Source organism: Homarus americanus, unplaced genomic scaffold (assembly GCF_018991925.1).
Source record: "Homarus americanus isolate GMGI-L3 unplaced genomic scaffold, GMGI_Hamer_2.0 scaffold26351, whole genome shotgun sequence".
Classification (NCBI taxonomy): domain Eukaryota; kingdom Metazoa; phylum Arthropoda; class Malacostraca; order Decapoda; family Nephropidae; genus Homarus; species Homarus americanus.
In genome coordinates this window covers 7,378,708-7,391,302 of record NW_024724368.1, presented here as the reverse complement: position 1 = coordinate 7,391,302, position 12,595 = coordinate 7,378,708, and the positions used below count along the sequence as shown (strand labels likewise).

General features: G+C 37.4%; 1 protein-coding gene across 15 annotated transcripts in view; it reads left to right on the top strand.

The window, feature by feature from the left end:
• LOC121864252 (dnaJ homolog subfamily C member 5-like) overlaps nucleotides 1–12,595 on the top strand; it is a 102,941-nt gene that overhangs the window by 45,730 nt on the left and 44,616 nt on the right. For 9 of the 15 annotated variants that reach the window (XM_042363315.1, XM_042363316.1, XM_042363327.1 and 6 more), the window contains one exon: nucleotides 7,029–7,082. The exons of the other annotated variants lie outside the window; for them this stretch is intronic. In XM_042363315.1, the coding sequence (XP_042219249.1) occupies nucleotides 7,029–7,082 (54 nt within the window). The remainder of the gene's footprint in view (nucleotides 1–7,028; nucleotides 7,083–12,595) is intronic. 15 annotated transcript variants of the gene reach the window in all.

Sequence of the window (12,595 nt, the reverse complement as noted above, 5' to 3'; positions counted from 1 at the left end):
CTAGAATGTTGAAATATCCATGTACTGTACTGTACAGGGTATTATTATCCCAATGTGTTACTCTGTAAGATCCTTTGCAATCTTCCATATTGAACACACACACACATGCACACACACGGACGCACACACACACACACGCACGCACGGACAGACTCGCACGCACGGACAGACGCGCACGCACGGACAGACGCGCGCGCACACACACACACACAGACACACACACACGCACACACACGAGAGTGACGTTCCTAAAAATGCGACTTTATACGAAACAACGTTAAGCTGATCAATTTTCCCCATAAGAAATAGATAAAACACAGGAGTTACATTCCCCAGCCCACACAGTTTGTTTTGGTACTCACCGATGAGCAGAGGTGGTAAAGCGAGTGGTGGTGAGCCACTGAGACTCTGCGGCTGCCTCCTACTCCTCTGACTGGGGCTCCTCCTCCGTTGAAGTTTGCTCCTCCTCCGTTGAAGTTTGCTCCTCCTCCGTTGTTGCTCCTCCTCCGTTGAAGTTTGCTCCTCCTCCGTTGAAGTTTGCTCCTCCTCCGTTGTTGTTTGCCCCTCCTCGGCGGCTTTTTGTTCCTTCTCAGCTGCTGGCTGTTGTGAAGAAGCTGCTTCTGCCGTCCCGCGACAAACAAATGAATCCAGTGTTGAATGGTTGGTGCTACTCTTCTCCTCCTTATAGATCTCAGTGTAACAACCAAGACTGTCATCAATGCTGCGTTGAACCTTTCAGCCATGTTCTCTGTTGGGTCGTCATCTATGAGGATTTGCATTGCTTGCTGGAACATGTCGAACGATTCTGCCATCCTCTTGGAAGTTAGCGTTTGTCGTTTTCGTTGTCGTCTTCAATGGGACTGTGTTCTGTTAGTTGTTGTAGATCTTCGTTGGTGAGCTCTTCTGTATGGAATGCCAGGACATCCTCTGATTCCAGCTCATCAAAGCCTGCCTGTCTAGCCAAGCTGAGGATATCCCTATTCACAGCTGAGATTAGGTCGGTGAATCCAGTAAAACTGTTGACGCACTCGGGCCATAATTTAAGCCACACACCATTCAGGCAACTTTCTGAAACCTCTTCCCATGCCTTGCCAATGTTGTCAATTGGAGGAAGAATGTTGAAGCCACACCAATATTCTCGGATCGCAGGTTTGTCTTCTCCGTCTGTAGCCTTGAGCAGCTGAGCTATGGTACAGCATAAATAATACGCCTTGAATGTGGCGATGACGCCTTAGTCCATAGGCTGCATCAATGCTGTCGTGTCGGGAGGCAGGAATACAATTTTTACACTGTCATGCAAGTCGTCGAGATTGGGAGGATGAGCTGGAGCATTGTCAACGATCAGAAAAATTTTGGTCAAGGTTCTCCTTGGCACAGTATAGCGTCATTGCAGGGACGGCGTACACGTTCAACCGCTGGCTAAATATGGTGCTGGTTATCCATGCCTTCTTATTTGCCTTGTAGATCACAGGAAGGTGATCCTTAGAGTAACCTTTCAGGGCCCGTGGGTTGGCAGCGCGAGAAATCAACATCGGCTTCAGCTTGAAGTCACCGGCAGCGTTCGCGCCAAGCAGCAGCGTCAAGCGGTCTTTTGCCGCTTTAAAACCTGGCGCTGTTTTCTCCTCCTTGGAGGTATTGGTTCTCTCAGGCATCCTCTTCCAAAAGAGACCAGTCTCATCCACATTGAAGACTTGCTTCGATGAGTAGCCTCCTTCCTGGATAATCCATTTGAATTTTGGCGGGAATGTTTCGGCAGCAACTGTATCTGAACTGACAGCTTCACCAGTCATCTTAATATTGTGGAAGTTATAACGACGCTTAAATTGTTGAAACCAGCCTCGGCTGGCCGTAAAGTTCTCTTCCTTCGATCATTCACCCACTTCTGCCTTTATGTCATCAAACAAGGATCTGACCTTATTCTGGATAACCATAAGGCTCACAGGTGCATTGTGTTCTGGTCCTCCATCCACATAGCCAGCATCTTTTCCACTTTTTCTATCACAGTGCTTCTAGTACGAGTTGTCTTAGTTGCACTCAGAGAAGAACCACTTCCAGCACTAACCTTAATCTTGTCAGTGTTGATCCGGATAGTATGTACTGTTGTGGGGGTTAGGCCAAGCACAGTGGCTATGTCCACAGCATGTTCCCCTTTTTCAAATCGGGTTAATACATCCATTTTCGTAGCCAGGGTAATGGTCTTACGTTGCCTCCTCACTACACTAGCATCAGTAGCATTTTATAGGCACTTGAAAGCCATTTCGAATGGTTAGAGTACAGTTTTAGAGCAAAAGTACTTAAGCAAATACGAATGATGTGAAGTCGTAACAGAGACTGGCTTGGGAACGCTGTGACGCTCCGTGAGTGAGGGCAGCATGCCGAGCCGAGAGAGTGTAGTGCGGCCAGACGAGAGTGGGTGATGCTCTGTAGAAAGTAGTCCGTGAACGCAAAACGACGTAGTATCGGATCGCCGAGACGTTAAAAGAAATTTTGGTCTCTAAAGTTTAGAGAACGTTGTACTAAAACAACGTTAAGCGGGACAACGTTATACGAGGACTTACTCTGTGTGTGTGTTTTTTTTTTAAGAGTAATGATATTGAGGATATTCATTGTATGGCACTATGGCATGGCAAATTAAAGGCAAATTTTCAGTGATTATAATTTATATGTGCAAAGGAAATTAATCTCTTGAGGTTATATCACTTTCACTATATAATTTTTTTCCCATACATAGGATTTGTTACATTATTATGAAATACTACTTGTGATCAATATATTTTCTGCTTTGTAAAATAATAATCCAGTACCTGGATGTTTTTGGTAAGCTCACTAAAAATTGTAGCCATTTAATTTAATTTTTATTTTTTATAACCCACAGGTTTTCAATAAGTGCCCCATGAGACCTATACTTTTAAGACATTCACTTACAGAATCTGCCCGCTTAGTAGAGGGTCTTAACAAATATTCAGCAGGGTACATTATGAGAGAAGTTATGACAATATATAGTTGTTGAAGCTGAACAACACTTTTCACTTCATCTAAATAGTGTTGAAAATTTGATCCGATAACAGCTGATTGAGTTCCAACAAAGAATCAGGTCAGGGTCAAAACCCATAATACAGTACCTGTATAGATTAAATCAATTCTGACCCGTTTGGTCATAAAAGGAAGTTTATACTCGTACTTTCTCAATTCCTGGTGTTTCACTAAATTGAGAAGAGCTCCTAATCTTAAATAGGCAGAATAGTTGCAAATATCTTCACATAGATCAACTAAGGACAATATGCTATTATAGCACTCTATTGTACCATATCTATTTATTACTACAGTATTTGATTGGTTATGCCACAGATTGGGGAGTGTTTTTTTGGTCACACAGTTGTCAGCCGTATAGAACTATAATGCCCATGCGCTGCAGTTAGATGGAGCGCACAAAATGAAATGAAGGTGGAATTCCTTTAAGCTGTAGTGGCCTTTGTGTCATGAGTTAGGTTTTGATCTGGACCTTTAGCAAACAGCCAGAAGAAATGAGATAAAATCTTTGACCATGGTTAAAATGGATGAGGGAGTGCTACTTGAAGCATAAACATTGTCCTACCTTGTCCATGAGGATAGTTTACCTTGCTGCTAACTTGTTATTGTCATTTGGCAATAGGTGGACTCTGTTGGAGGATGTTTTAACCCTAACTGTTGCAACCATCTAACAGGTGCAACAATTCTGAAAGAGTAGAATATCTGCTTAGGACTTGATGTATCATCATTTCTAATCCAGGGGCATAACACTGCTAACCTCACCATTTTATAATCAACTGAAAAGAAACAAAAGCAAATCACAATGGAATATGTCAATATTCATGGATGTAATCAGGAGTGATAAGGACAGAGTGATTGGAAATATGATGGGTGAAAGGAACCTTGATATCCCTATTTTATGTGAAATAGAGCTTGGGGGTAAAGGGACAAATTGAAGGAGTGTCAGAGAGCAAAAGAAAGGTGTAGAGGTTTTTCTACTTGATGATATGTAAAATTAGAACATAAGGATGCCACTTGCAGAATATTGTGAATCAGGTTAAGAGTAGGGAAAGAAGGTGGGTTACAATGAATACACTTGAACAATATATTTATATTGAAGGCTTTGTGAAAATGTTAATGATAGAGATGGGAAATTTAAATGGAAGAATTGGTGATAGGGAAGTGAAGGGGATTGATAGAAATGTGTGCTGAGAGAGAGGGTTGATAATGGAGAATACAGTACAGTATATGGTTCAAAATAGAAGAACTTTGTTTACACCCTGTACTGTGTATACATGGTGGTAGGATACTGAAGAAGATATAAGATTGTTACACTACTTGATAATGGAGAGAAGAATTAAATGTAATTTTAAGTAATGTGAATTCACTACTATTACTTAGTAGAAGCGATATTATTAGTGATTGGATGGTTCGGTATGAGAGAGAGATAAATAAATAGGGTTTAAAAAGTCAATGGGCTGAAGAAACAATGTAGCTGATATATTTAAAGAAATTATTAAAACATGGTTGGTACATGTATACAGGTGGGGGGTAAAGGGGAGGGGTTGAAGATTGGGAGCAGTTGAGAAGCTCAGTTGTTGTAGGTGACCTTGAGCTAGTGGATAATCTGGAAGAAAAAGTTACAAATATCAGTGTATGAGTTTGGAAGTGAATGTACTTAGTGAAAATTGATAGTGAATATAAACAAAAGTGATTCAAATGTGTAGAAAAAGGCTACAGGGAAAAATAAATACCGGTATGTATGATTGGAGATAGTACATGTAGAATGTATTGAAGTGTGTCGGTTATATATAATGATTAGTGATGAATTGAACCGGAGAGTGGCAGAGGAAAAGAAAATAGATTGTGATAAATTGATGTTCGGTAATCATATTTTATATTAACAATGACTGGGAATAATGTTAAGGTCAAGAAATATCAACGCCAGAGCAATGAGAATAACTGTAGAGTCAAAATTAGAGGATAACATACAAAGGGTCCACAGAGGCCCTTGTTGCAACAAATACGGTTAATGGTGTGAATCTTGCACCTTGGTTATTTCTTCCCTTATGTCCTAAAATGGAATTTTATGTTTCAGTTTTCAAATAGGCTACATTACCGGTCACAGCAAAATAGTCTGACAGGCTGTTTTGGGCTATTTGGCTAGTCCATTGTTTATGTAATAGAAGTAATGATATATTAGTACAGTACATTGTGTTATGCAAGGAAAAACATGACTTATACTGTAATGATATTTATTTATACATTTTTATTTTTATTTTATTTTTTTAGTTATACATTATCCTAAACAAGGAATAATGTCCGTGGAAATGGCATGTAATTGTGTAGCCAATTTGCCACCCATTAGAACTTAGAGCAGATGAGGCTGAGCTGTGGGTCAATTTATACTGTAGAAAAGAATGTAATTGGATATAATTTTTTTTTGTGTTTAATGATAATTTCAGACAGAAAGAAGATTTTCTTTTATGACACTTTTAATGCATTTTACCCTAACTGAGATATCATGACTTTAAAATCAGAAAACTACTAGAAAAGGTATTATTGCATTTGTTGCCATCAACCGAATCATGGAAATTTTATCTTTGCAGCCAATAGGTTAGACAATTCTAAGACATTTTCTTCAATGACGTTTCCCTCACAAAAGAACTGGAACCCCCGGTTAGGTAGGTTTGGTTGGTTAGGATAACTTAATTAGTAATATGTGGTTGATAATACAGTAAATACTATATCATTAGTACTCTATTACAGAAATAGTGGATAACCCATAATTTAGCCAGTCTGGCTATGTTGCCGTGATTAGTAATTTAGCCACTGCCTTCAGTTTTCCAGTTTGGTTTTTTGCACTTTTACCAAATCATACAGTATAAATTTGAGGAAACTTGCTGTAAAGTTATAAGGATGATTTTCCCTTATTATAGCAACAAAGCCATGAGCCTCACCAGAAAAATTATCATGTTTTATATAAGTCAAAAGGAATTTTAATTTATTAAGTACAGTACAGGAGTTCCCAGATGTTATGTAACAAATCCAAAATGTATTTTTAAGAATTTTCTGCCTGAACTTTTGCCCCATGTATAATAATGATTGATTTTAAAATTAATTTACCTGGTAACTTAAATATTATGGTAATAACCAGAGTTTTAATGGGTAATTTTGAGGTAATTTTCAGAGTTGATTTTACCAGAAAATATTGTCATGTACATTATTGACACTTTTAAAAAAAAAAATTATTTTTGTATTTGATATTATTTAATATTGTCTCTATAATACATAAATTGATAAAACATCCAGAGAATAATTCTTTATCTCAAGTAGTCTGAATATTTTAATGACTGAAGCATGGCAACTGTTATCTTGTTTGTGTGTAGATGTCGCGTGTAATTCCCTGCCTGTGTATGTATTGCATGGCCAGCCATTATTTTGACCTGGTGAAAGACCATAGGCCGAGACTCACCTGCTGTGCTCATACTAGGACTGGCTCAGTATTGTGACTTGCTCATTCTCTTGCTTTGCCAGTGCAGGTATTAAAAATTTACCAGTTGCCTTCATTTAACCTGAAGAGCTTTTTCAGTTATTTTGATACTGATTGATTTTAATGTTCTTAATGATAGAATTGTCCATGATTAGTGAAGTATAGAACAAATTATAGTACTTAAAGCTTTTGTATTTGCTTTTGTACTTTGTATATGTTTCTTTATGAACTACTCATAATCATTCTTTGAATGTTAGGGCAAAAAATAATCTTGGCCTTTAAAATTTATGCGGTATGCTGGCTTATGAGTAAATCATTAATGTGTAGTCATGATTTAGTAAATGAAAAGTATCATCAGTCTTCAAAAAAAAAAAATAAATAAATAACAAAAAATAAAAATAAAAGCAATATTGGGAAGTAATCCATAAGGTCAGACCCATGTGAGAGCACAGTGGGGGAGCAGTGAAGCTTTGAATACTTGCGTGGAGTAGCTTAGTAACTGCTATCCCTTCCTCTTGTTGTTCAGCCCGACCAGCGAGAGGGGGTAATAACCAATCAACCAGGCCCATCAAGTTCCAAAGTAAGTATGTCCTAAGGTAACTATGATCCAAGAAGTTTTCATTGATTTGGAATAGATCAGCCATTGAGTTATAAAATGTGATTTCTTTTATGTATTAACACCTTTGCTATTTTAATGTATCTATAACTTCAGTTATGTCACTGTAATATGTTGATGTATTTGACAAATTTAAGTTGTGCAGTTTTTGCCTGGCTTGGAACTCCTACTGGTCACTTTTTGAAGCATTCTATAATACAGTCTGACCTCGCAAATTCGTGCTAATTGGTATCCCACCATGCCCGAATTTCCGAAAGGCACGGATTTGTGGAACAAGCATAGGAAAACTTGCTAATCATTTGCTAATAAATAAATCTAATTGTACAACATAAATCTTTGTTGTTTCAAACTTACACTCCAATGCCATATTTATGGACAGTTCTTGAACACTAATTTCACTATTTGAACAATATGGTTCCGAGTTAAACGATTTAGTGAGCACAAGGTTAGCATAATTTGAACAAATTTCAAATGAAATGTCAAAAATGATCAGAAATTGCTATGATAAACTATAAAATTGATTCATAGCATATCATAAAATATAATAGCACATAATTTATATACAAAAAATAGCCCCTTCCACACTCAAACCATCCTCTGGGCAATGTGACACAGTTAGCCAGGCAGCCACCCAGCTGACTCAGAGATGTACGGCTGCAACCGCGGTGCGCTGTGTGTTTGCCTTGATGTTACATTGGGGGAGGGAGCATGGCTGGCTGCTGGGCCATTGAGTCGACGACACACTTACAGCTCACTACCTCAATACATATTTATATTCACTTACCACATATACACATCCATTCTCTTAATTTTTCTTATTTTAAAGTACAGCTAGACCCCGACTTACGACGGGGTTAGGGACCCAAATCCAGGTCGTAAGTCCGACATAGATAAAAAATCTACAATGAAATACAGTACAGTAAAAGTAATAAATAATGAGGAATGGATACAGTACAGTGAAAGTAATAAATAATGAGGAATGGATACAGTGTGACTGAGCACTTACCTATAATGTAGTCAGCTGAATGCACATGGGGCCCCATAATTTTCTAATTATACATGGAGACTACATTAAATGGAAACGTTTCGGTATAGAAAATGCGTGTGTCATTTGAAAAAAAAAATGGTCACAACTGCGGCGGTCGTAAGTCCCGACGATCGTAAGTCGAAGCAGTCGTGAGTCGGGGTCTAGTTGTATTGTAATTTCTTTATTTCTAAGCCACATTAAAGTAGTGTAATAATTTTATTTTATTTTTTCTCATATGAGCATGGACAAGAAATAAACACGGTAATTGGGGAACGCTCATGAAAATGCACGGATTTGCGGAAAACCAGACTTCTGAGACATGAATTTGCCAATTTTATACTCAACCTCCCATTTGTTCCTTGCCAACAGGATACTAAAACCCCTTTACCTTCAGCTTTATCCCCAATCTTATGTCAAGTCGTCCAGTTTTGGCAACTAAATTTCCTGCAAGAAACAAAGTATGAAGTGGCATGGAATTACACAGGTCACTTGTTGGATGACCTGTAGATCATGTAACAAAAGATTGGGGTTTGGTATATCAATTAATTCTTTTGTCCTTCCTTAGTAGGTTTCTGTATTGTCAAGAAGATGGTAGTATTGATGTCTGAGACCCAAGTTTAAGATGGGATTAAGTGAAGCAAAGGTTTCATCCCAGGTACCTATTCCATGGCTAGCTCTCAAAGCAACCATTGAGGCATGGTCAGAGCTTGCTTCATAAATCATGGTTTGTTAGAATTAGTGGCTGTTTATGCATCCTTTTTCTTGATTCAAATGCAGTTTTCCTGCCTCAAGAATATAGATGCCTCCCTGCACAAGACAAAATTCTGTGGGGATCTCTCCCATAGCTAGAAAGTGGGATATCATACTGCTTTAGAACATGATTTCAGAACCAGTTACAGTAGTAATAGCATAATTGAGGGATTGTGAAGATGATATGAAGCTGCCAGTTTTAATATTGTGAAAATTATTCTGTGAGATAAAAAAATTAATTGATGAAAGAAGTTGTCTGTTAAGGTAAAAAAGAGTGGGGGGGGGGATTTTGCAATATATTATATACAGTACATTCATTAATAATGATGATAACAGTTGAGGGTTAATATTAGTTAATGATTCAATCTCTCACATCATGCCTTTGGAACCCCCACAAGGGAATATCCATGACAAAAAAACCTCCAGGACACTGTATCTAATAATGCTCTATTAGCATGGTTCAATTATAATCTTTCTCCTAGACACTCATCCAATCCCTATTCTAGGATGTTAAATGCATTAAATTTATTTTAATGTCAAGTTACAGTCTTGCAGTGTAGGGTAAGTGACTTGAGGGAATTGTTTGGCATTTGCCAAATAAAATACTACTGTAATACTGAATTAAAAGTGGTGTCCCTGAAGTGAAGGGGTTAGTGGTTATTTTGAGCAATTTTCATTTACACACATACCAGAAAAGAAAACCTAGGACAGAATTTATTATTTTAATGTACTAAAATATAATAAATTTTCAATCAAATTTAAACTTTAACCTCAGAAACCACATGTCTGTCTGTAAGGAATCTTCTTTGGGGCCTTATAGAATACAGTACTATACTGTACTTAACTTGCAGGTATTTGGTGGTGCCCTCACACATACCTTATTCTCTTCTTTTTATAGTAAGACCCTGTTGGATTGTGAGGCTATATTCCTGCACCTTTCATGAGGCATTGGATGAAATTGAGGTTTAAAAAATGTTGAAAAAAATTAACATTACGGTATACAGTAAGCACAGGTACTGTATACTTTCAAAAGTTGTGTAATTTCTATATCTGTACAGTACAGCACTTAACTACAGCAGTTGGTACAGTATTATAAAAATACTAAATACCTTATGCAGCCAAAAGAAAAAAAAGTAGAGCAAGATTTGCTGTTCTAAGTAAATTTGGTGAGAAACTGTATTTAGGAAATTTTTTATAGTTTTTAAACCGTTTCATTGAATTTTGAAAAGGGTAAGTACAGTACATGCACTATAATTAACAAGAGTGAAATACATGCTCTCATGTCCTTGTGCTACATTAATGGTCAGATGGTCATACAGAGTCTTCCTGAAAATTGTTGCTAGCCACTCTCCATCTTGTACCGTAGCTAAAACAACTATCTGTGCAGGTGGGGGTTGATATGCTATGAAATTTTACGTGTGACTAGTGGCAGCCCTCATATACCAAAATTTATCTTCCATGGTCTCATATTGCTTCCCACAAAGTATGCACAGATAGTTGTTTTAGCTGCTTTACAATGTAATGAGAAAAACTCACCAGTGGTATTTGAAGCATAATTTGAAAGTCCTACCTGCTGCTTTGACTATCATCCAGTTGAAGGATGGGTAACTTTAACTTGTTTAAAAAAAAATAGAATGAGGGTTGCTTCACAATGTATGGTACAGTATTTACTGTACAGTATAAGGGAAATTTAAAAAGGTAAGCTATTAAAGACTGGATAATGTAAATGTTGTGAAATGCTAGGATATCAAGAAATTGGAATACAGTCTCTCCTCATCTTACGACATATTCGACTGGCGACAACCTGGACATACGACGGCCATGGTCGTATAAAATATTTTTCTCATTACGTATTTTCGAGTCCCGACCAAAGTGATCGCGCTGTGTACTGACAAAATTTTGTGTGTAATTCCCTTTAAAATGGCTGGCAAGAGTAAAAGTGAGAGTCCTCGTGGTGCTGAGAAGAAAAAGAGTCACCCTTTTTAGAATTTCTATGTATTATTTTTGCCTTTTCGACTTACGACCTGGTCGTCGGGACAGAACCCCGTCGTAAGTCGAGGAGAGACTGTATTACTCTACATGATGGGTTGTATGGAGCCTTTGAAAGTGTTGCAGACCACTTTGTGATGTGTAACCAACTGAAATAGAGTCCAGCTTGAGAAAGATCATTCTCATAGTTCCCCCATAATTAGTGTTTTCACCAGGGCATAGAGCACATAGCCTGAGCACCTCACATTTAAGTAAAGGAATAGAGAACACTAGACAGAATTGTAATAGGTCACTCATACATGGTAAGTGTATTTTGTACTGCTGAACCACTCATGACCAGTGTAAATGGTAGAGACTAATTAAATATACAGTATAATGTTTGTCCTATTTTGTGAAGTGATCATTTTTCAGGCTATAAACTCTTAAAGTGAGAGAAGGAATTGATATTCTTAGACCAGACCAGGATTTTCTTTTTATAGAAGGGTTAGGTGATAAAGGACTGTAGTATGGCCTCATGCTTTTAAAACCATGTCACAGTAACCACTTTATTATAAAAGGGCATAAATTCCTCTTTGAATGTATCTTGAATTTTTTCAGCTTAAAATGGCTTTCGGGTATTACTGTACTGTACAGTACATTGAAAATATACAAATTTTATACAGTACAGTATTACATTATTGTGTTGGAAATTGCCATAGGTGATCGTGTCTCATTGCCACTTTAAGAAAAAAAAATGGATGCTAAAGCCACCATTTGTGGTACAGTACAGTAGTATGATTAATACCACATCATGTGATTCACATGTATAATACTTAACTAAAGAAATGAAAAGAGAAGATGAGTACAGTACAAGAACTTCAATTACGGTACAGTATTACCCTGCTTTACACGGTTTCACTTTCCGCGATTTCTCATTTACGCGGTAAATTGCCAGAACCGGACTTTCACTTTCCGCGGTGCATCTACTCATATACGCGGTGAAGTATAATTTTTTATTTTTTTTTAGCTCATAAAATTCATACAAATTACTTGGCCAGAATATAATTTACATTGCTGGAATTCTTACAATATGGTGATCATTTTGAATATAACCATCATGGATTTTGCATTAGACATACAAATTTTAGATCTAATGTAATAATTTGGTTTACACAAAACAAATATTTTATCGTTTGTGCAGAATATATGAGGTTTACATTCAAAATATTCCCTGACCTGCAAGGAATCCAGAAATTTCAAATTATATTATCCTAACTTTAGTCTGAGTTATTATTTATTACTAAAAATGTAAATATACAAGTTGTACCTCTCTAGTCCGGAAACTCCCGTGGTCCGGAACGATTTTAGTTTGTCCAATAGGTAGATAGGCAGCTTTTTTTTTTTTTTTTTTTTGGCTTATCTGAATTATTTTTATTATTACAAGAGTATTAAATTTTTGCCCCTCAGGCCCCAGTGTGGGTCAGTGACCTATGCCTGGGTGGGCTAATCCCCTTAAAAAACAAAAACAAAGCCGCGGGAAATTAAGGTTTGTTTACATCCGGCAGTTCGGCTGCTCTCTCTCTCTCTCTCTCTCTGCTTGTCTATACAGAGTACAACATTTAACCCTTCAATATATATGAGCAGTAAATAAGTGTTGCTTTCATATTCTTATGTAGAGTAATGACGATATGTTTTCACATGTGCGCACTTACATACCATTAATGGTTAGCTA